Source organism: Tiliqua scincoides, chromosome 11 (assembly GCF_035046505.1).
Source record: "Tiliqua scincoides isolate rTilSci1 chromosome 11, rTilSci1.hap2, whole genome shotgun sequence".
In the NCBI taxonomy this organism is placed as follows: Eukaryota; Metazoa; Chordata; class Lepidosauria; order Squamata; family Scincidae; genus Tiliqua; species Tiliqua scincoides.
The window spans coordinates 2388217-2413045 of NC_089831.1; the positions used below are offsets into that span (position 1 = coordinate 2388217).

The 24829-nt window shown below is 47.2% G+C and overlaps 1 protein-coding gene across 3 annotated transcripts in view; it reads right to left on the reverse strand.

Moving 5' to 3' along the window:
• Nucleotides 1–2327: 2327 nt before the first annotated feature.
• RASSF2 (Ras association domain family member 2) overlaps nucleotides 2328–24829 on the reverse strand; it is a 41270-nt gene continuing 18768 nt past the window's right edge. For all 3 annotated transcript variants that reach the window (XM_066639598.1, XM_066639597.1, XM_066639599.1), the window contains 10 exons: nucleotides 20911–21001; nucleotides 20414–20489; nucleotides 19320–19471; nucleotides 17938–18026; nucleotides 13659–13819; nucleotides 12556–12657; nucleotides 11430–11481; nucleotides 11022–11143; nucleotides 7487–7584; nucleotides 2328–6608 (listed from right to left, as the gene is read on the reverse strand). In XM_066639598.1, coding sequence (XP_066495695.1) covers nucleotides 6539–6608; nucleotides 7487–7584; nucleotides 11022–11143; nucleotides 11430–11481; nucleotides 12556–12657; nucleotides 13659–13819; nucleotides 17938–18026; nucleotides 19320–19471; nucleotides 20414–20489; nucleotides 20911–20969 — 981 coding nt within the window. In that variant the 5' untranslated portion in view covers nucleotides 20970–21001 and the 3' untranslated portion in view covers nucleotides 2328–6538. The remainder of the gene's footprint in view (nucleotides 6609–7486; nucleotides 7585–11021; nucleotides 11144–11429; nucleotides 11482–12555; nucleotides 12658–13658; nucleotides 13820–17937; nucleotides 18027–19319; nucleotides 19472–20413; nucleotides 20490–20910; nucleotides 21002–24829) is intronic.

Sequence of the window (24829 nt, forward strand, 5' to 3'; positions counted from 1 at the left end):
AGGAATATTTTTAATGGTGAGGGCACATTTCTTACATGCCAAGAAAGGGGATGAAAGTGTGACTGGGGAATAGTAAAGAGAAGCAGTGAGAAGAGGGTCTAATTTTAGCACCCAAGAAGTGAGACAGGGGTGCAAGTGCTTGCTGAAAAAGCCGACAGTCACTGCAGTATCAATAACTCACATTTTGCTGTCTTAAAAGTTAGACCTATTCCTGGGTATATTTGGGATGTTAATCCAAAAGATGGCAACCGTTTTGCCCTATTTAGTTTCAGAGACACCACATAGCCTTGTTAGTGAATGGTTCAAGTTGCTTCCACATGAGGAAGCCCTGGCATGGGCTTTCTTATGTAAAACCACCATAAATTTTGACAACTGTTTTTCTGACCTTCGGTTTTGCAGGCCTGTGCAATCATTCCCTTCCCCTCCAAAGAAAGCCAGAAAAACCGCTCCACTTACTTCCTCCCAGTAGTGGCCACCAACCGACGGGGCTCCTCGGTGGAAAGGCTCTTTGCCTACGGAAGGCTGTTGAAATGTTGCAGCCCACATGAACTGTCAGTGCAATTGTCCAAGCACATTTCAGTTGATCGGTGGGGAACAAAAGCCTGGAGTCCCACCATCACCTGACCAACAACCGCAGTAAGCCAGGCTGCTTTTGTTTTACAGAGTAGGCCTGCGAAACTTGTGATCCACCAGGAGATGCATTGGGGGGCCTGCTGGGGTTGGACACCCCCCCCCTGTGCCATTTTTGCAGAGCTAGCATGATGGGAGAAAGGTAGCCTGGGCCTGTTTCTATCCAGTGAACATTGTTAGGTGGGGAAAAATGGTTTTTTTAAAAAGGTAATTGAGTGACTGGTGCTCCAGGACTTAATCTGAATCAGGAACCAGCTTTCCAGGTCTGACTTTTACATGGGGAACACTCTTCAAGGTGGTTGTTGCCTTATGTTGGCAACCTTCAGTCTCAAAAGACTCTGGTATCGCGCTCTGAAAGGTGGTTCTGGAACAGCATCTAGTGTGGCTGAAAAGGCCGATTCGGGAGTGACAATCCCTTCCACACTGGGAGCAAGTGTAGTGTGTCCCTGGTCTGTCTCCCTGGCTGTGGGCCTTCCTTTCTTGCCTCTTTGCCTCAGTCTGTTGGCCAAGTGTCTCTTCAAACTGGGAAAGGCCGTGCTGCACAACCTGCCTCCAAGCAGGCCGCTCAGAGGCCAGGTTGCCATCCATTGCATATTTAGATCCAGGTAGGAAAGACATCCAATTGGCCACAAGAATGCAGAAGCCACCATGGACCACCTTCCTTACACTGTCTCCCCAGCTGCTGAGGTTATCTGATGAGGTCCTGTTGTGTATCCCATCATTTTCTGAAGTACAGTTGGCAGTGCCAGGCCTGAGGTGGGGCAGGGGTTGTACATTTAACTGTGCTCCAGAAGCACGTGTGAGGCTCAGTGTGACCAGGAAAGTATGTTGGGGGTGTGGCATGTTGTGGGCCTGGCCCCATATGCTACAGCGGCCAGGCCCATAACTATCAGTTGGCAAGAATGAGGATAAGGACCTTCCTGGTCATGGCACCTCTGAATGCAGAAAGCCACAATATGAACCTGTCAGACTCTTGGCCTATTAAGCTGAGTCTGGTCTTCCCCCAACTGCCAGTGGCTCTGCAAGTTTCAGACCATCTTTCCCAGTCCTACGTGCCTGAAATCTTCTGCAGGGCAGGGGTTTTACCAAGTTGGGCTCTCGCCTACCCTGCGGAACTCCCTGAACTGGGACAATGGTCCAGCTTTCTCATTCTTCTCTCTCCCCCTCTCTCTTTTGGCCAGCAGGTAAAAATGGTTTCACATAAGCAAGCTTTGTCCCCTCCCCCATTAGTGTTCAGTTTGCTGTCTGGCCCATCACCCTTTTGATTTTTTTCCCATTTCTTTGTTTTTAATTTACAGTTAGGTTGTTGTTTTTTGGCCATCTACTTGTGTGTTTATTATATGTTTTTATGGTTGCCGGCCATCATGGGCACTTTGAAAGGCATTTAGGCCAGATACCACCAACACATCATGTGGCAAGGAGTTCCACAGATTAATCACACTGGTTAAAGAAATATTTTCTTTTGTCTGTTCTAAGACTAAACAAAATCCCAGAGCAAAACAAAACAAAGCTTATTGAGAAACTATAGAATGTCCCTGAAAATCAGCTGGAGTCCCCAGCCTCTCAATTCTCCAAGTACTCCCCTGCTATCACCCCCCCATGTGTTATACTTTCATGCCCAGATTCAGTCTGTGTCCTTCACCCCCCATTTCACTCTTTCCATTTCCCTTCCAGCCACAAACAATCTCCAAAACCCATTGTTGTTTCTATTCACAAAGTGCTTTAATTAAGACAAAATAATCTAGTGGCCTGTGCTTTATACTATGCTGAACTGTTACACAACAGGATTAACAGTGAGATTTTGCCCAACGCACAGTTCAAATACTGGTGTCATGTTATAGGTGTGCCGCTTTGTTGCTGTAACAGCACAGCCTTCGACAGATTCATGAACAAAAACCTGAAAAATTAAACAAGCCTAAAGGAACTCTGAAGATACACAGCAGAGCTGAAGAGGGAACACCAGCCCAGATTTTGTGGGCCAGACCAGGATATCACTAACAAATGAGTTACATTATTATTACAGGGTGAGCAGGGAACTATACTGATGTATTTGCACCTCATGTGGGAGCTCCAGGCCTCTCTGGACCAAGCCTCTTTTCTGCGGGGTGAAGTCCTCACTTGACTTTGTAAATTGCAGAATCCTTAAACCAGAAAAGAGGGCTCCAGAACTGGATCACACCTTTCCTACTGTAAATCTTGGAAACGGCAAATGAGCCATTTCCAAGCACTGAGGTAACAGACGGGCACCGATTCTGCCTGGTATGAAGGAGCAGAGCGGTTTGCTTGATCTAATGCTACATCCAAGTGCCAGCTTATACATTCACAGCAGGACCAAGCAGGAAAGATTTTCCTAGACAGAACCAGTCAAGGTAAAAGGCTTGAGCATTTACAGTCTTTCATGGAACAAGTTTGCCCTATGTGCAAAACTAGCATGTCACGAGTTCTTCCAAACCATTTCCCTGATGTGCTGTTTTTTTCTTGAGAAGAGCACTGCAAGTCAGTTTCGCAATATTCGAGAGCAGCCAAAGACCTTCTGGTACGCAAGGCTCCATGCCAAACAACGCACCCCTTACCTGGTGATGCCCCAGCCTCTGCTCCTCCCTAAATGCTCCTAGCCCACCCTTCTCCTCCCTAATTCACCTTCTGTTCCACTACCTTTTCCAATCAAGGGAGTGGGAAGAGGAGGAAGAAGCTGTAAGTGAATGAAAGTGGGCACCCCTCACCAGTCTGTTCCCTGGTAACGGCCCCAGTTGACCTCAGTGATGGGCCAGCCCTAGCAATATCACTGTTGTGCTTCAGTTAAGATATTCTTGAAACGCAGTTTCCTCCAACATACACATCAGACATGTGCTTTTTTAAAAAGTGCCCTCTCTCCCACCGGACATATTCACAACCCAATCAAAAACTGGAACCAAGACCATTTGTGGACTAAAAAATGTACACTTGGACCAAAAAAAAAAAAAATGCATCAGGATAACAATCACAGTTGAAAACTGGCTCGTGCAATTGGACCCCAGGAAATGAACTTTGGAGCAGCCTCCAAAACGCACCACTGGGAAGAAGCTGGCTGGTTTTATGTTCAAATCATTTCAAAAATAATGTTATTTGTACAAATTATTGCTGTCACTTTCTGTGCAGGTGATATTTGGCATCAGTAATTACCAACAAGAAGAGAAAAGGTTGGAACATTTAAAAAAAAAATCCACGATCAAGCTAGTGCAATTTAGAAGTGAAAGGATGTTATGGGGTTAGCAAGAAGGGGGGTTTATAGCAGAACTCACTCCCCAGTAACCATGCTTAGGACTGCAGTTCTAGGAAACAAATTAGAAAAAGGACCCTGCCAGAATTAGTCCAATTACAGAGTTGGAAGGTACCCTCAAGGTCATCTAGTCCAACCCCCATCTACAGCAGGAAGTCCTCTTTGAGCACAGAACCACCTGCGTCATTATTCCTTTTGCTATAAATGTTCTGCAGAGACCACAACGGAGAGGACTGGATGCAAAGACAAGGAGAAAACCCTGACAAACATTTCCATCACTGGTGGTGTGGAGGGTGCATCATTAGGGGGTGAGGACCACACAAGGTGACACTAGGGGGGTGACATCAAAATGACTTTCAGCCTCCTTTGTATCTTTGCCAGCTCAGGACAATCATTCAGTTCTCGTATTTGCGGCTGGCACACTGTGGTACTGCACTCACTTAGAGCTGGCATTTGGGGGCAGCCATGTCTTTTGACCAGGCCTTCTATCTTTGTATTTTCCCCATAGCTTTGCCAGGTAACTCTTGCAGCCACCGCCGCTTTGGCATGTCACCTCCACGTCACTCTGTCACCTCCATGTCACTCTGCATCACTTGCAACCCCTCCCCACATTGCCAGAGGTCCATGAGGACCATGACCACCCAGGGTGACACCAACTGTAGTGATGCCACTTCAGCCAAGAACTCCTCTCTGTGTTTGCATGACTCCCATGGAAGCATGCAATATACCTGGATGCCAACTCCATATCTGGAGAATGGGGTTAGTTCTGGAAGCACTTCACTGGTCAACATGGTTTTACTCATCCAAGCCCTTCAAGGATCAAGGGGTAGGGTGGTGGAGACACATTTCAATGAAGGGGTTGATGAGGATCAAAAGCAAGGTTCTGCTCTTGTGAACCGCATAGAGAGCAGTGCAGTTTTACAGCGTTGGTTGTAAAGGTTTTATACTTCTAAACTATAGTTAAGTTACCAAGGAAGATTCAATGACATCATTTTTTTAAAAAGGGGGGACAGAGATTTGTGCTTTTGGCATGCCTATCTAGGCCACAGTCCCATTTCATTGCTTCTAACAATCATCGTGTGCTGTGTACAACTAGCAAGTTAGCCAGAAATTCAGATGCTCCAGGGAAGAGTGGCACAAATCATTGGTGCTAATGGGATTTCTCCTCTCATCCTCTTGTAGGCCTTGCCTAATCCTGTCCATTTTACACATGAGGACATGGCCAGTCTGCAGTGGAACAACCTGCACTGAGCAGCGAGTCACTCAGACTGAGGAGGTAAGCCAGAGTGAGCAATTATTCAAGAGCAGGAGGGTGATGATTGGCAACTTCAATCACCTGACTCCTGCTAGGTTGTGGAGCTGCAGTACCACACTTGGGCCATGCTGTGGGTGGCACTGCAGAGCAAGAGAGGTCAGGGCAGGTGCTGCAACCTGAACCTGTTGAGGTCAGTTCTGGGAACCTCCAGACTTGCCCAAGATGGAATTGTCATACCCTCCCCAGGGGCACTGCAGCCCTCTGTCCTTCCCAAAGTACCATGAAGAGAAAGGAGGGACATCCAAGACCCTAATGAAAACTCTAAAATGGACAGGAGAGGCAGGGACTGACAATGTGGTCAGGCCAAGCATGTCATGCTTTGCCTGGGGGGTGTAGTTCTGCTGCTGCCGCACACAGAAAGGATTTGCTTTCCTTTCCCAGTGTAGCCTTGCTTTCAGAAGAACAGGAGACGGAGGGTTGAAGCCCCCATGCAGCAGGAAGAGGACAGTGATGTAGCTAGAAGGGGTGCAAAACACTAAGTTTGACAGGCATCTGAATGCGCCATGCAAGCGGACTCTCCACCTCCCCTTTTGAGCCATCCAGGCAGTGGGAACAAAACGTTTTGCTTCCACTGCCCAGAACAGATGCAAGGGGGAAGGGGAGGGTCCGCTTGCACAGTGCGTTCAGGCACCTGTGAAACTTAGCGCTTTGCACCCTCTCTAGCGCCACCACTGGAGGAGGAGCTTCTAACATTTGCAATCAGGCCTGAGTCCAGGCACAAGCCCACTGAGGTCCTAAAACACATGGCGAAAAGCAGCTGTTGGAACTGGAGGGGAAAGAGACCACAAGTGGGTTGGGTGATGGGGAGACGCCCTGCTAAGACTTGGTGATCCCAAATGAGCTAGAACAGCATGTGAAATATTTTCCCCAAGCACCAAAATGACAGATGTTGTTCAGTCCTTAAAGGTCACTGCTAAGCCAGGAAGTTTCAAAGACAGAACAAGATCTTCTTGTGAGCAAAACCAAAATATCCCCACCCCCCAAAATGCTGGATCTACATAGTCCAGCATTTCAATTCCCATAGAGGGCAACCAGACACTGCATCACAAGAAGGACATGAAGGCAAACACCCTCCCCTGGGGCTGGCCCCAACACATTGTCCTTGGAGGTAGACAGCCTCTGCAGGCAGAAGCTCTGTTGACTTGGTTGAAACCGCTGAGTTCATCTTCAATAACTGGGGATGAAGAAGAGATAGTGGCCAGAGCAGGTCTTGTGTTCAAGTTTGAGAAGGAAGTGCCACCTTTGCTCCTGATAGCACATTCTCCATGTAAACAAGTCCTCTCCCAGAAACTTCTCTTCCGGAGGCTGGGTGGCAGGAGAGCCCTTAAAATACTTCACATGGTTGCGGGGCCATCAACAATCTCTTCTAATCGTCGCTCGATCATTACACGCAGCACTGAATACCTGAAAAATAATTTCACAGAAGCAGCCAGGTCAGTCTGCCGCAACTAAAACTAAAGTCACACGGCAGCACTCGCAAAAGCAGTTTCAGCCATTTTCAACCACTGTGCTCCAAACTCCCATGGCATACCTTTCGTCATCAGTGTGCTGTGTCACACCAGTTGAAAATCACTGCCCCAGCTCAAACTCCACAGAAACTTATGCAAGAGCAAATGTGTGAGCCTTTAAGGTGCCGCAAGACTTTGTTATTTTGTAAATCTAAAACTAGCAGCAACCTACTGAGTTAAAATTCCAGGGTGAACACACACATTTTTACAGAGTGCCAAAAGATCGTAACTGTAGGCCCCAAGTGTACAGGGCTGGCGAGCGCATACCACACAAAGCAAAAGGGTATCATTATGGAAAAAACCCATTTCTGACTTCAGTGGGTGCAGAAACTTGAAGAAGAGTCCCACCAGATAGCCTCAAACTACAGGCAAGTGCTAGAGATAATGCCTTGCACAACTTGGTACCAGGAAAAGAACCAACTGTAGTTTCTGAAAGGCCTTCAAGGGCAGTCCCACGTGCAATGCATTGCAGTAGACAAGTCTGTGCGTTACCAGTACATGGACACTGGTGGCAAGCTGCCTCTTTGTCTGGGAGAAAACAGTTCAAGAGAGGTCAAGTCTGCAAGCCTGAGTCACACAGGCTCAACTGAGTGGGGCTTAATTCTTGGAACACTGTGTCATAACAGGGACTTTTAACATTATTCACTGAAACACCCAAAGAACCAGTCTGTAAAAATAGAACTCAAAGTTGTCGGCATCCTTTGAAGTGCTTGCAAAACTCTTAGCCCTAAGGACTAGAAACTTTCCCTTCCTCCCTGATGAGGAAGAACTTACTTGTGCCGCAGTTTCTTCACTTCCCGATCTTCTTCTTCTTTGAGCTTCTGGATGAAGCTTTTCAAGACAGGCATTTCAAACTTGATGTACTGAGCAACCTGCAGGGACAGTGAGAGGGGAACAGAGAATTCTCAAACAGAGTGTTACCTCAAACATTGCGCAACTCAGCTCTCCATCTGAGAGTGTAAGAGCTCAACAAACACTCCAGATGCCCTGTACTGCTCTATGAGGCAAAGCCCCTGCAGTGTACCTGCACTTTGAATTACATGTCTAAAAACAAGGAAACACCAGAGGTAAAACAAAAGTCACCTCATTCCTACCAAGGCCTCAAATCAGAAATGGGCCTCAGTGTGTGTGCAATTATATGCAGAAGGAACACAAGCAAGTGGCCAAGTGCATGTCACACACCGTAGGCCAGTGACTTTCAACCGGTGTGCCATGGCACATTGGTGTGCTGTGAAAGGTCCACAGGTTTGGGACACAGCAGTTGAAAATGGCTGAAAAACTCTTATGGGTTCTGTGGCTCTATTTCTACTCCACTGGCAGAGGAACTGACAGTGGCCCTTGAAACACAGCAGCAGGACCTGGAAGAGTCTCCCAGAAGCCTGAAGTGACATCACAAGAGGCAGAGAGGCCAGTGTGCCAAGAGAAGAAAAACACTGAAAATAGATGCCGTACACCAAGGGTTAAAAAAAGCCAATTCCTCTAAGCCAGTGGTCTTCAACCCTTTTCATGGCACAACCCCAACAAACAAACAAAGATGAGACTGAGAGCTGACTGCCGTTCCTGCCACCCCGTCCTTAGAACCCGATCCTCCCAATTTAAGGAGTGGTAGAGATCACCCCTGTGGGATGTGGGGCACAGCAGGTTAAACCGCTGAGCCAACGAGCCTGTTGATTGCAAGGTTGGCAGTTCGAATCTGCGCAACAGGGTGAGCTCCTGTTGCTTGTCCCAGCTCCTGCCAACCGAGCAGTTTGAAAGCATGTAAAAATGCAAGTAGATAAATAGGTACCACCTCAGTGGGAAGGTAACAGCGGTCTGTGCAATTAGGCGTCTAGTCATGCCAGCCACATGACCAGGAAAACTGTCTATGGACAAACGCCAGCTCTTCAGCTTAGAAATGGAAAAGAGCACTGTCCCTAGAGTCGGACATGACTAGGCTTAACGCAGGGGGGAACCTTTACCATAGAGATCACCACCCTCTCCAGCTGGGCTGGCCTCAATTTCAGCCCTAGCTCAGATTCAGGACAGTGAAGGCCTGTTAGCAACACAAAGAGCAGAGCCTGGGAAATCCATTTGTGTTCCCAAATTACTGGTCCAGTTCTCCGGTCACTGACCTAGACTGGCTCTGCCAGCCATCAACATTTTCTCATGTCTTGAGCATTCATCGTTTCAGAAATCAAACTGAAAGAGACACACACAATTCCTCACATTTGGGTTTAAGTCTTTCTGCCTGCCTTTTCTCCACACTCAAGGCCTGACCCACATACCTCTGAACCCCACAAGCCCAGTTTAATGCATTGTGTTTCCAAGAATGGCTGGCTGCTTGCAGTGGCTTCAATCCAGCCACTGGGTGGCAGCAGAGAGACATTTCCTACCCTGACACTTGGCTTTCCCCTCCTGTCTCAGTGATACAATGGGGAGAGCATTCCACGACCCCCCTTGGACACCAAATTCCATGGATTATTAAATCCACAAGAGGCCCTCAGAGGACCACCTGGATATGATTGGAAGCGCCTTCTAGTCTCCAGCACAAACCAGAAGGCACTTCTGATCACGTCCAGAAGGTCCTGCAAGTCCCTCCAGCTATGGCAGTGGTCCTATGAGTTCAAGAGGACTCATTTTTTTAAACTTTGTAAGCATACCAAAAGAATTGTTTTATAAAAAGAACTTTGTGAACAACCAGTCTGATGAACATTACACACACACACACCCCTGTGGACCCCAATCCAACTAGTCATTTCTCCTATTCTCCTTGGATAGGATTGAACCCTTTATTAATTTAATGAAATTAAATTTTTCCAGCAGCTGGTGGGGAAAACAAAAACAGACCATCAAAATATATCAAAGCTGATAAGGGTTTGGTTAGGAAGCCGATTTGTCTCCTATACTAGGAGATGCCCAGCTCAAGCCTATGCATGTCTACTCAGAAGGAAGTCCCATTAGAGTCTTGTGGCTTATTCCCAGGAAAGTGTGGATAGGATTGGGCTGGCATTCACCATCAATGGCTGATAAGTATTCCTTTCAAATAGCAAGATTCATCACTTTAAAAATACAACTTCTCCTCTTTAGTCAAACAACAAGATTAATAAATCACTTTAAAAACAGTACCCTTTTTCTGCTCCTGGCCAAGTAAAGTGTGTGCTTGTCTCTCCCCTCCCCCTTTACCAACTGCAAGGAAGCAACTTTAAGAGTCCTGATGACTGGTAAAATAGGAAGCGTTTTATTTGGGGAGGGGGAGGAAAGTGGGAAGGTTTGGAGATCGAAAGGGGGGAGTGGAAGAGGGAGGGGGTTGAAAAGAGAGATTTCACTTTGATGAGAAGCGATTCCAGGCTGGGAACTGGGAACCAATCAGACAAGGATGAGGGAGGGTTAAGGACTGCAAGCTTGGTACCTCCCAGATGGGGGTTGGAGTTGAAGAGCTTTGGAAACAACATGCAGCTAACACAGAAGGCAGCAGCCTCGGAGTGGAGGGAGAAGAGGGCGGGGCGGCAGCAGCCACTCTCGCAGCTGAGCAACTCCCGTTTCTTCTGTTTTAAAAAAAACAACGCAGACGACAGGCAGAAGATGGGCTCATATTCTACCCAGGGCTGTGACTGTATCGCTGTGAGAGGACATCCCACACCTCCCCTTTCAGTTCCTCCCTAAAGAGCTGCGCTGCACAGTTTGAATAACACTGAGCTTTGGGCTCAGCACCTGCGGATACAGATATCCGCAGATAAGGAGGGTCCACTGTAGTAGGGTTGCCACAGCAGAAAGCGCCCAGTGAGCGAGATGCCACACAGGCACATGTAAAATTTGGTTTTGCAGGAGCTGGACAGACCTGGACCAAAAAGGGCAAAAATACCTTTTAAGCACAAATATGGGGCAAGAGATTGCTGCAGCCTTGGAGGTGCTCACTGAGAGACCCAAAGCCTTCTTCCTCCTATTATCCATCTGAGCCAACAGCCAAACTGTGATGCAAGTTAGAACAGTCCACTTGTTGACAAAAGCACAAAACTCAGTATGCACAGACCATACCCAAAGCTTAGGTTAAGGCAGGGAAAGATTCCGAACATTTCAGAAGACAGACCAAGTACGAAAGGACTTACTCCCAGGTAAGTACATTAAGCTCGGAGTGAACAAATGAAGCTGTTTTCTATAGAGTCAGAATGGGGGGAGCAGTAAGCCCCACTGTACTCAGCAAGACTTCTGAGAGCATTAAGAATGCCTTCCCTATGTTAATTTAAGTTCCACAGGGAACTGTATGTTGTGCATTCTACAGCTGAAGTGTACGTTGGAAGCTCAAATGACAAAGCACCACCAAGCGACTCACATCATAGGTCACTTCTTCCACCTGGTCCTTCTCCATCAGGAACACCTTGCACACCTGTTCACATGGCCCCTGCAGAATCCGAGCAATCAGCGGGTAATCGGTCACCTTGAGCTTCTGTTTTTCTGCACAGAACAAGCAGCCAAAAATAAGACCCTGGGAATCTGCAGAGGACAACACCCATTGACCTCCCCCTGTTTGAATGCCATATTTATACATTCATCAACTGCTCAGAGAAGAGTGCCCCACTCCCCAAGAAAGGTGATTGCATTTGGAGTGGCAGCAGTGCAGCCTCACAAAAACATTGGAAGCAAATTTATCTGAATAAAATGTATATTTTCTAAGATACAGAGATTTTCTGGCTCACAGCTCATGCTTTTAACTCATGCGCCACACTTGTGGCCAACTCACCTCCGCTGGTGTGGACGATGTATAGGGCAAATTCCTCTGCAGAGTTTTCAATCTGGAAAGAGCACAGAAGAGAAAGCTGACACACCCCACAAGTACCCAGACTGTCTTCCAAAGAGCTTCTTGTTAAAAATGTGTCGCGTCTGGAGGTGCCTGCTAATAAATTCAGTGTGAATCCCACCTCTGGGGATTGATGTTGCTTTTTTTGCTCTGTGAAGCAGCTGGGGCAGGCAGTTTTCAGAACTTTTAAGGACAGCTGAATAGAACACAGAGAGATGTGATCTACAGGGCACAATCCACTAGGCATATCATCCCATTGACATGAATGGGAGCCACCCAAGACAGTTTAGTTTATTAGGAATGAGTTACTCCAGCTCCCTCCTTTGTGTGTTAAGGGAGGAGATTTAAAGCTTCCACTTTCAATTGTGAACAAATCATAGTCTCAGGGTGGATGCAACAGGAACCAATGGTTGATTCAAAAATGGAGATGGATACTTTCAATCTCCTCCCCTTACATGTGGAAGGAAGGTGAAGATACGAATCCCAGGCTCACAGTATCTTGTTCACAAGAATCAAAAGCATAGTTTAGATCAGTGATCTTCAACAATTGTGCTGCAGGAGTTTAAAGCACAGCAGTTGAAAAATCACTGAAAAACTCTTCTGGGTTCTGTTTCTAGAGCAACTGTCTGTAGGAACAAATTGTCCCTCTTCCTTCATTAGCAGAGTTGGTACAGAAAGGAGGACAATTTGTTATCAAAGACATTTGCCCTAGAAACAGAGCCACAGAAGAGTCTCCCAGAAATGACAACACAAGAGGCCAAGACCATAGAGAAGACCTCAGTGCTTCACGAGAAGAAAAACATTGAATGTCACTGGTTTAGATGATCACCTGAACCAGCACTAGATGTCACAGAGGGTGAATGACTGAAGCTTCACATTATCCCCTCCTCTTTCCCCCAGGAACATCTACCAGGCCCATCTTGTTTTCTTCTCAAAAGAGTTTTTGCAGGAGGAATTGGATTGGGCCCCATGCCCAATGAAATGAAAAAGGACACCAGTACATTTATGACCCCAGGCACGAAGCAGACTTGGGACAGCCCTGGTGCCTCCTGAAGTAGGATTTACTCACCTTGAATTTGTTGAGCAACAGCTTCAAAACCTGCGGTGTCGTCATTGTGCTGTTTATCCGGACATTTGTGATAGAGCCGTATGCTGGCGTAAACACAGATGTCTGAGGAAAAAGAGCAGAAACATGACAACATGCATTAAGAACATAAGAACAGCCCCGTTGGATCAGGCCAGAGGCCCATCTAGTCCAGTTTCCTGTATCTCTCAGTGGCTCACCAAATGCCCCAGGGAGCACACAATACAGCAAGAGACCTGCATCCTGGTGCCCTCCCCTGCATCTGGCATTCTGACATAACCCATTTCTAAAATCAGGAGGTTGCGGATACACATCATGGCTTGTACCCCATAATGGATTTTTCCTCCAGAAACTTGTCCAATCCCCCTTTAAAGGCAGCTAGGCCAGATGCCATCACCACATCCTGCGGCAAGGAGTTCCACAGACCAACTACATGCTGAGTAAATTGGGACAGGGGAGTATTGGGGTGGTGTAAATGAAATAGAGGTTGAGGATTTGCCAGCAGGAGAGAAAGTTGTACCGGCCAGGTTCTGTGAGCAGGTAAAATACCAGGTCAGAAAGTGCAATTGTGGAGGATTTTGTGGAAAGCCGGAATGGAACACATAAATGTATTTCTTCCAATGATTTATGTCCAGCCTTTCCCAGTTTACAATAAGTACAAGGCCCAAAATACACACACACACACACACACACACACACACACACACACACAGAATATAATCATAGAAATATGGAATGCAGTTGTTAAAAACATCGTTTCACAACTAAACTTTCTGAACAACTCCGATGAATAAAAATGTCCTTAATGACAGGGACAGTCTTAGGACTGCAGGGCCCAATGCAAAACATTTTTGCTGGTGGGGGGCTACCCACCAGGATGAGTGGCAGCAGCAAAGCAGCCAGCAGTGGCATCACCACCAACTGCTTCTGGGGGGGGGGGATTTCAAGCCAATTGGAGCTGGGGCAGACAGCCAGGAGGGCAGGCCGTCCAGCAGCCACAAGAAACTCAATTCAGCGCCTTGGTCCACTCATGCCCTGTTCACAGACCACGGCTGCTCCAGTAGCGTTTGCTCTGCGGAGGGACCTACTTTGTGGTTATAGAAATGGCCGTTGATGGAGAAGCGGTGGCGCTTGATCCGTCGCTGCTCACTGGGGGTGCGGAGGTTCCCCCTCCGGCGCACGCCAACGTCGCTTCGCGTCCGCATCAACTGAGGTGCATCTTCTTGCTGGGCCTTGAGATCACTGCCATCTGAAATGGTGGTGACATCAAACTCTGATACCAAAAAGACCTGAGCAGAAAGATTTCAAATACGGTGGGCCCCCGTAATCCGTTCCAGGACCCTCTGCAGATACAAAATTCTGCAGATAATAAAATCCCCCGGGCAACTCATGCCACCAAACCAGAAGTGCCTTCAAGTCACATCTGGGAGGTCCTCTGACGCAGATACCAAGCCTCCAAGATTGGATATTCAAATCTGTGGCTGCCAAGCTCCTGGAGAAGTTGGGCCCACTGTATTTGTAGGAAGAGATTTTCTAAAGGGAGGTGGTGTCCCGTTATGAGTGTGGGATGAATGCACACATGGCAAGTGGAGCACATGGTCTATGCTCACCTACAACTTCCCTCTCCTCTCTCTGACTGATATCAAGAGCATCACAACAGCTCTGTAAGGTGGGGCTGTTCAGCCCAGCATCCCTGTTTGCAAGCGCCCAACGACAAGCTGCTGGAAACTCCACGGACAGGAGGTTAAGAATTATGGGACAAATACACAAAATCACCTGACCTTTTTCTGCAAAGAGAAGCATTTTAATGCCGTGCAGCTCACTCCCAACTTGCTTAGCCTCTTCCACTTCCAGGAGTGTTGCCCACAACAACCCAAAAATGCACTGTGCATAGACGCTGCCTGCATTATTCACAAAGGCAGAAACTAACCAAATTCTGGAAATTCTCTGACAATGCTGACACCCCAGGCATCAGGCCCAAACACCTTAATGCAGCCATTTTCAACCACTGTGCCATGGCACACTGGTGTGCCTCGAATGGTCTGCAGGTGTGCCATGGGAGTTTGGGGGAGTGTCATTTATTAGTAGGGCCATTGGGGGATGTGAGTCCCCACCAACAACATAGTGTGTCGTTAATTGTCAAAAAACTGATTGTGTGCCTTGACAATTTTAGTACCTTGTCAGTGTGCCTTGAGATGAAAAACATTAAAAATCACTGCCTTAATGTATGTGAGGGGGAGGGGCTTTGCCAGACCATCTCAGGAAACTGAGATCTTGCTGTGAAACATGATAGACATCATTAATCACTGGTGATCTGGTTGGTCCAAATCCATATTTAAAAACTGAAATGGTTTTACTAGACACTTCTACATGGTCACAAGCAGTTCCTTGATAAAAGCCAGTATGGTACAGTCATTGCTGCATTGGATTTAAGATCAGAAGAAGAGCCCTGCTGAACAAAACTGGTTAAGCACCTATCTAGTCCAGCTTCCTGTACCTCACAGTGGCCCAGTAGATGCCTCTGGGAGCACGCAAGACAACAAGACACCCACATCCTGCTGCCACTCCCTTGCACCTGACATTGAGAGATGGGCTCGATCTAAAACCTGGAGGTTGCACATAGTCATCATGACTAGCAACTTGTGATAAAGTTTTCCCGCATCAACCTGTCCAATACCCTTTTAACCCGATTTAGCTCAAGTTCACATGGCCACAAAGCAAATCGCTTTTGGAAGAAGGGCCTGGATTTTGGAAAAAGAAAATCTGGCCAACTTGTTGAGGGTCTGAAATAGGAGCAGGCACAAGAACAGTGCCCCAGGGTGCAGTCAAAAATGAAGCAGGGGTTTAAGGAGCCCATTAAAAATGGATTAAGTGGGGTTTCATCACACTCTGGGCACAGGCCAAGCACCCTACAGGATCGTTCTGCTGTGCCCGACTCTCCTTTAAAGGAACGCAGCACTTTTAGGAAGCCATTAAATTGGGGGGGGGGGTCACTTTTAAAATCTGGCCAATCTCAGCATTGTTTGTGTCATGTCCTGCTGCTCTTCCAGGGCACCATGTGTGCCCCCTCCCCTTTTAATCTGACCACTATTCTGTGCTTGGACTTTAGCTTGGACTCTGTGAGACAGCCAAAAAGAGGGTCATATCTTCACCCCACTAACTTCCAAAATGGAAGAGGGGGGTACAGAGAAAGGGGACAGTCAAAAGTCATGGAGAGTTTTCTGGCAAAATTAGATTTCATTCTCCCTGCGGCTTGGCTTGGTTCCAAGCACAAACCAATACTGCCAGTGCGCACAATTCTTGCCTTTCGCTCCCAGGCATTGTGCAATGCAGACATCCATCCATCCAAAGTGCAGCGCCCAGTGTTTTCACTAGAGCTCATAAACAGGATGACACAATTCTCATTTCATGTACCCTGCACACCTGACCCGTTTAGCTTCTGGGCTCAATTCAAGCTTGGTGTGATGGTTTTAATCTTTAAAAGACCCACGCCAAAGGAAAACAGAAGGTTGACTGGGTACGCATTTCTGACTCCCAATAGTTAAAACAGGCCTTGGGCCCCTCGCTTCCCCCTCAATCTCAGTGTTCTTCACAGACCTTGGACCAGATCTTTGAGCCACATTATTGGCCAGTTTTAGAGTTCTGGGTTCAAATTCTTGAACCAATTGGATGGAGGTTTGTACTTGGAGACACAGGTTAGCTCTGCAGATTCAAACTGTCCTGACCCTGTCTATTAGCTACAGAAGGGAAAGATCTTCTGGACACAAACTTGCATCTCCACCTTTCATTCCTTGACTAATAAACAGCTTCAGTGAAGGTTTTCAAGTCAGGGAATTGACACGGGAATAAAATGATAACCTCCCGCCTGCTGACTGCTGTACTGTGGCTCCCATCCAAACTGAGAGCTACAGCTGCAAAGAAAGAAGGGGGGGAGGAGAGGCCATTCCAATCACAGAATTCCCATGTCATATCTAATTTGGCCTTTCTTCTACAGGACTGGCGTGGATGCTCTAACTTTGATTGATGGTTAACTAGGGGGAAGGAGGGGGGGCTGAGTTGCTTACTTGCTCAAATCATGTGCTTAAAAGCAAAGGCAGAGTCCAAAACCTTTAAAGTTTAAAAAAGCCTCTTGTGTGTGGTTTCTCTCTGTTTTCTTAAACAGGAAGACTGATTTCTGCCCAGGCAGCAAAAGAGAGCGAGGCAGAGAAAGCCTGCAAATGTTTACTTCCCCATGGTAACCCTGCTTAACAATGACTTCTGTTCTTCCCTTTTTGAAGAGTCGAGGGCTGGGTTGCCAAGGGGAAGGGAAGCAGGGCAAGTTCCTCAACACCCTGATCTGTGTTGGGGGGGGGGGGCAGCGGCAGAGCACGCTTTGTCACATTTGCTCAGACAGGAACACAAGATCTGTTAAGATGTGCCTGCTTTGTGCAAACTTTGCCGGATGTGCCAAATCGACAAGATCTGTGCCAGGATGTGCAACCCCCCACTCCTCCCCACTGCCTGGTAAAAGCCATAAGAATATAAGAGCCCTGCTGGTTCAGGCCATAGACCCATCTAGTCCAGCTTCCTGCATCTCACAGCGGCCCACCAAATGCCCCAGGGAGCACACAAGACAACAAGAGACCTGCATCCTGGTGCCAACCCTTGCATCTGGCATTCTGACATAGCCCAGGGCTTCCCCACCTTGCAACAGCATTTCAATCTAACCCCCAGGCCGCCCCCCAAGGGGGAAGACTGACAACCATTTGCTTCTACAGAGGAAAGTAGGGGTGTATTTGGGGACACAGATGGGGTATGGGGTTAAATCTTGTCCTGGTCATCATAGTGCCTGGGGGTCAGGCTGGGGAGGTAAAAGTTGCATTAACCTGAATCTGACCATTGGTCCCTCAAGACTGGCAATGTATTGCCTACTAGAGAATTGGCAGAAATTATCCAGGTTCCCAGACAGAGGGCTGGAAAAGATCCATCTGGAGACACTGGAAACTGAAGTAGAATCTTCAGATTGGAAAATGCAAGGTCATAGGAAATTTTTGAGCCCCCTCCTTTTCGAACCCAGGCACGATTAACCCCCTGCACCCCCCTCGTGGGCCCTGCCTTCAGTATCCAAGAACTATGTCATGGCTTCTCCCTGGCTGGAGTTCTCCCCAACTCCAAACTGTAGCCCATTTTCTATAGAAGTCAGTGAGGAGTTCAGAGAATGGCCGTCGTCTCTACTTGTTTGGCCCCACATGGCCCATTTCTTGGTGCAGCTGTTAACAAGACAGAATTTTGGAACTGTGTAAAGAACTCCCAAGACAAGATTTCCTTCCCAGTAAGGACCCAATCCCAGCCCAGCTCAAGCCCCTCTTGACTCTTCCCACATCTTACCAACTCTGCCATCAGTTCCATCACTGTCCATCACGGGTTCAGCATCTGTGACCTGAATGTCTGGTAAGGTTGTGGGTTTTATTACAGAGCTGATCATGAGAGAGAGAGAGAGAGAGAGAGAGAGAGAGAGAGAGAGAGAATTAGAGGAATTTGCTGAATTTCTCCAAGTCTTCTCAAAATGCTGATAGATGCAGTCAGTTTTGATTTGGTCTCTCAACCAATTAAAATGAATTTTGACTCAATCATCTGTCTTTTAATCAATGCATTGATTCATATATGGGGGAATGTGTGGCACTTTTAATCTGAGAGAACTCACTGGGTTTATTTGCTTGCTCTACCCCCCACCCACCCACCCCCTGCTGCAACCATAAAGCAATTAATATATTTGCATTTCCCCCCCAGATCTAAATGGAGATGCCTCTTGGAGATATGGGAAAAACCTGCGGACATATTTTTGCGAGAGAAGCCTTTCAAGGTGAAAGGCACACCAAGTCTGCCACCCCATTGGACATTTTGCCATCTGCTGCTGGTGCAACCCATATCAGGCAGCTGCTTGGACAACACATAGGGCCAACCCTTGACATTTCAGCCACAATGGAAGACTCATGCAACCACAGAACCAGTCCCAAAGAATTTATGTTTGTATGGGAGGCTCTGTTGCCACTGTGGCTGTCATGTTTTCTTGTTTATCCTGTTATTTTTCTTGTTTATCCTGCAGTCTGTGATCACCAAGATTATAGCGTTCCACTAACAGAAGGAATTCAGGGTGTTGCGTATTTATAGCCAGGGCTATGTCTTTTAAGATTCCCAGGTTGAAAGCAAGCAAGCAAGCCTAATTCTTCAGCATTTGGGGATTCCCCTCTCAGCATGTTTATTACATTATTTTCAATTATGTACTGATCTATCTTCCTTCCTCTTCCCCTTTACCCTCTTCCCTCTCCACCAAATCCCTCACCAGTATTCCAAACTCTTCTTTAAAAGTCAATCATTACAGAAAAAAAAAATATTAAAATTAAACCAGCACAGCTGAGCCAGAAAATAAACATACACCAAGGGGAAAAATCCTGCATGACTGCATATAATTTATTCCAGTTGCAGATCTAGAGAATCTCCATTGCAATGTTCTGCTTTGAATATCGTCCTTGGTGCCAAACTCATACCTATGGCCTGAAATTCAGGGGCCAACAAACATAACATGGAAATGCAGAGAACAAAGTCCAACAGGCCATGTTATTAAAAGAGAAGCAGGAAGGAGTGATTTTTGAGCAGGGAAGTGGAGAAAGTTGTTCTCCGATGAAGCATTTGCCAGACATTCAGGTGTTTGGGATCCCTTAGAGGGCACCTGAGCATCACAAGCACATGCCACTGTGTTCTGTACTGACCCATGCGCACCCAGGTTGCAGCCTGAGTGCCAGGAGGACGATGATGGCGGGGGACGGATGCGCTGGTTGTCGTCCTGCATCTGCAAGCGGATTGGCCTGCGCAACCCCCAGGAGATGTTCAGCAGGCCTTCCACAATGAACTCGCCTTCTTCCTACAGGGCAGAGAGAGCGAAGGGGGGGGGGGACTGTGAACAGTCACAAACAGGCTTGTTGGAAGAATCCTCTGCAAAGCAGCCCCCCCGTCCCACCTGCATGCACAGGAGGGTGCTTTTTTCAGCAACTCTGCCACTCACCCAAGCATTGCATAGCTGAGTCCCCATTCCTCGTCAAAATTTGAACTCACAAATGAGAAAGCCCAGAATAGCAACATCATCTCAGGTAACCCAGGGGCCACCAAGCTGGGGACCACCACAGTCACATTCACCACCACAACATTCACACATAATTATTGTTAGTGTGGCATCCGGAGCTCAATATCCAACTTTCAGAGATTGCTTAATCGTATCTTTTTTTTTTTAATATCATGTATCTATGAATGCATCCTAGAAAGTCTGTGGGCAAAGCATGCCCAAAAATCAGAGGAATGGCTAGAGGAAAATCAGGGGCTGAAGCTGCAGCATCCCAGCATCTTGAGAGCTGGGATGATGCACTCGTTTAAGAGCTGGACTTAGACCTGCAAGATCCAGGTTCAAATCCCTGCTCAGCCATGAAGCTTCCTGGGTGACCTTGGGTCAGTCACTCTCTCAGTCACCCTCACAGGGTTGTTGTGCAGACAAAAGGGGGGAAGGAAATGTGTATTGCCCTGAGTTCCTCGGAGGAAGGACAGTATTAAAAAATGTGATAAATGCCACTTCGCCCACTATTAAAATGATGCAAAAGAGTAAAGACAGCAGAGTAAATTCTACATTATATGCAAAAGGTTTGCATTTCTGCTCCTGTATAGACTGTAGGATTTGGGCAGTTACGGGGGTGTGTGTGAAAAGGTGCTGAATTTTGATTCCCTAGATGCAAATTTAATATTTTCAGTTCATTAAAAGATAAAAACAGAGTTTTTGTCCCATTGCTTCTCCCATTCTGCTCCAACAAGGTCATACCTCTCGGTGTCTCAGCTGTAAATTCTGGCCTTCATAGTACAAGTTGTATGTCTTCAAGTGTAACAGCAGTTCATTTCTGGAAGGTTTAAAACAGTACAAAGGAATCAGAAGGGGTCAAGAGAAGAACAAGGGAATCTCCCCTCTGCTTTGTAATAGCCAGAGCATTGCCGGCCACTATCCAGGCACCTGAGAGTAGATTTAAAAACAAGGTAACCACCCACATTCTGGGCCCCCAAACACAATCTTTCTTCCCTGATTGCTCTCAAGACCAACAGCACAATTCTTCCCAGAAGTAAGTCTCACTGTATTTAATGGGGCTTATTCCTAATATAGTCGTGCGGCACACCTGTGGTCCTTTCATGGCACACCAGTTGAAAACTGCTCACTTAGTACACTGCTCTCTCTCCTGCCTGCAAGTGTCCATCTCTGCTTTCCCAGCACAAACACAGATACACCATTGACTATCAAAGCTGAAGATCCGTCATCCACCAGCTTACTTTGAGATGTATTTGTCTTGGCCACAAGGGACGGGGCAAGTCTCAGTGATGTAGTCCATCCTCACGAGTGCGTTTCATTAGGAGTCGAAGCCTGTGCCGAGACACAGAAAAAGTGGGGTTTAGCATGCAATATTTTCCCCTAGTTGGAGGTCTCTGGGTTAAAGCACGGGGCAGGTGGGTTTTAATCGAGTCAAAGAAAAAGATTTATTGGGGATTAGAAAACAAAAAAATCAATTCTATACATGAGGCAAAGTTCCAAAATAAACAAAGAGTCTAATTAAGCCTCCCCAAACTTAGTGAGCCCAGTAACAATTCCATGTGCTCCCAGCACCAGACGGAAACAACCTCCTAAGAGTTAACTTGTTCCAGGCTGGAGAGCATCCTGGTTTTCATCTTGGCTTGAGGGTATCTTGTGAAGTCCAACTTACATCTCACCTCTCCCTGCTCTCCCAACCCAGCTGGCCAGCTCTGTTTAATCCCACTTTTTGGAGCCTAATCCCCCCCCCCCCCAAAAAAAAAAAAAGCTCTGAGAAGCTGCTTTGAAATTGACAGGAACTCAAACTTCCCAGTCCCAAGTCAGGTGAGCAAACTGCACCAATGGCCAGGGGTCAGCTGCATTTCTGTCAGGGCTATTGTTCTCTGGAGAAGCCACAAGGCTTCAAGGCACATTTGAATGCAGAAGGCTAAGAGCACAATCCTATGCGTGTCTAAACAGAAGTACATCCTGCAAAGTGCAATGAGACCTCCTCCCATATAAACATGCACAGGCTAATTGTTTATTCTTTATTACATTTTTACAGCGCCCTTCCTCCAAGGAGCTCAGGGTAGTGTACATAGTTGCTTCCCCTCCTTTTGTCCTCACAACAACCCTGTGAGGTAGGTGAGGCTGAGAGAGTGACTGGCCCAAGGTAACCCAGGAAGCTTCACTTCCTGGACAGGGATTTGAATCTGGATCTTCCAGGCCTAAGTCCAACTCCCGAACGACTGGGCCATCCTGGAACCCTGTTCAGAGTGGAGAATGTTACAGGAGCTTCCTAGTATTCACTCAGGATACACATTGTCTTTTGGGGAAAACAAAGGTGTATTTTTTTTTCTAAGAGAGGGGTCTCTGCTTGTTCATGATCGCAATAAAGGACTCAATTCACAATAAAATATACAGATAAAAAGGGTGACTTGGGGAAAATCCAAGCAGTTTCCAGGCCACAAAAGCAAATGCATGCAAAGTAAGGAAGATAACATGTTCAGATATGCTCAGTGACATACCAAGATCATTTGGCACCCAGGGCCCATTTTTGGCACCCCCTCCCATGACAGAATTATTTTCAGTAATAATCATGACATGGAATAACAGCCAGAGAAGAAGCACAGACAGTGAACATTTTCTTTTATAGATCTGTGTGTGGGTACACCAACTTTGTATATTTGCATACTTATATATAACTTTGTATATATAATCATACCAATAGACAATTGAAAAATGTGTTCAAAATAAATAAGTTTTCTTCCTGAAAACATATAAACATCTTGGGGTGGCCTCTTGGACACCCCTCTGCAGTCTGGCACTTGGGGCCACAGCCCCCCTGGCCATCCTCTTCATATGCCACTGACACTCAGCATCCTCTCCTCCTGAGAGAGCAGGAACAAAGATGCCAGATCACCTTTCAGCACCACAATCTCTGTTTGACAGCATCATTGCTCTGCCCCATCTGACAGGAAAGGGTCAACCTGAATATCCTGACTGTTGGCAGGGCAGGGATCTCCTCTATGGAGAACTCGTGCAAGGAAAGCGCCCTACAGGTAGACCACAGCTGCGATACAAGGACATCTGCAAGAGGGATCTGAAGGCCTTAGGAGTGGACCTCAACAAGTGGGAAACCCTGGCCTCTGAGCGGCCTGCTTGGAGGCAGGCTGTGCAGCATGGCTTTTCCCAGTTTGAAGAGACACTTGGCCAACAGTCTGAGGCAGAGGCAAAGAAGGAAGGCCCATAGCCAGGGAGACAGACAAGGGACAGACTGCACTTGCTCCCAGTGTGGAAGGGATTGTCACTCCCAAATCGGCCTTTTCAGCCACACTAGACGCTGTTCCAGAACCACCTTTCAGAGTGTGATACCATAGTCTTTCAAGACTGAAGGTTGCCAACAACTGGCAGGGATGCCCAATCTGGCCTCAGGCCAGCTCAAGTAAGAGCGGGGAGCCAGATCAATGCCTTCAGGCATGAAGGAGTTAAACCCCCTGACTATCTGACCATGTGCTAGGCTCATCATGGCATCGAATCAAAAGTTCAAGCCCTCCAGGGAGGAAAAGGAGTGGCTGCAGACCCTACAACTACACCCACATAGTTCTAAGCATCTTGTTGCAGCCTCGAGGACTAGAAGTTTGATCTCCTTAAAGAAAACTGAAAAACAAGATTCTCTGGTTCTGAATGCTATGCCAAAATACCACCCAGTGCACTTTTTTCCATGCTCCCTTTCAATTACAGTATACAGAGTGCTCTGGGCATAATCTCTTGAACTAATATTCGGCTCTGGCCTTTGTACAACACCAACAGGTGTTCAAAGACAGGGGCCTGCCATTTTCCAAGACACAAAGCCTTTATGTGCATTAAACAAGATGACTTGTTTTGTGCCTTGGAACAGGAAGCTCAGAACTTTTAGGGCTGCGCTCCATCCGCGATACATTGTTCTCCAAAAAGAGAGTGAAGGCAAACACAGAAGAGAAGCGAGAGCTAAAAATATCACACCCTACCAGCAGGACGGCTGTCTAAACTTTGCATTTCCTGCCCCTTTTGAAACTTGCTTTCATAATCTGCATTTCCTTCTACATGGCTTAGAGCAGGGGTGCTCACACTTTTTTGGCTACTTTGAAACCCAGCAAGGCCCGGAGCTCTACCAGAGTTTTTTTACAATGTTCGTGCCATCATAACGTATAACATTTATGTGTACAATGTATGTTGGTGTACCTTGCATAACCGCATGAGCCAATATTGCACAACACAACATAATTAACTATAAACATTTTTTGTAATTACTTGAGTTTACTTTGATGACTTGCACTGAAGTGAATCAGCCAAGGATGCATAGTCCGGACAGTAGCTGCTGACAGCCAGCCTCAAGCACACTTCCAAACGTTCATCAGTCATGGTGGAACGGTACTTGGACTTAATGATCTTCATGTAGGAAAAGGCTGACTCACATAAATAAGTGGAGCCCTTCCTGCCTCAGGTGCTCTTATATCCCTGAGGGCCCTATTGCCTTCAAGTGGCTGCAGCTGTGCAGCACACTCTGCTGGATGCCCAGGCCTTACCCTTGAAGGGGCCACTGCTGACAGCACATCTACCTCCTCACCAGATCTTCCTGGACTCCAATACAAGTGGGGGGGGGGAGCAGATCTCCATACAGACCAGTGCAAAAACAGGGGAAAGGTGTGGCGGAGGGAAGATCTCTATATAGAAAACACAGCAAGACCAGTGCAAAACCCCTTGCACCCAGAACGGACAGGTGGGAGTTGGGGGGGCAGATCTCCATACATACCAGTGCAAAAGCAGGGGAAAGGTGTGGGGGAGGGAAGATCTCTGTATAGACATCACAGCAAGACCAGTGCAAAACCCCTTGCACACAGAACCAACAGATGGAAGTTGGGGGGGCGGCAGATCTCCATGCATACCAGTGCAAAAACAGGGGAAAGGTGTGGGGGAGGGAAGATCTCTGTATAGACATCACAGCAAGACCAGTGCAAAACCCCTTGCACACAGAACCAACAGATGGAAGTTGGGGGGGGGGGCAGATCTCCATACATACCAGTGCAAAAACAGGGGAAAGGTAAGTCAGCCCCAGTAAAGTCAATGGGGCTCACTCCCAGGAATGCGTGGACGGGACAGAAGCCTGCCATCGGCTCCTCTCCCAGGGAGAAGCCTGCCAGG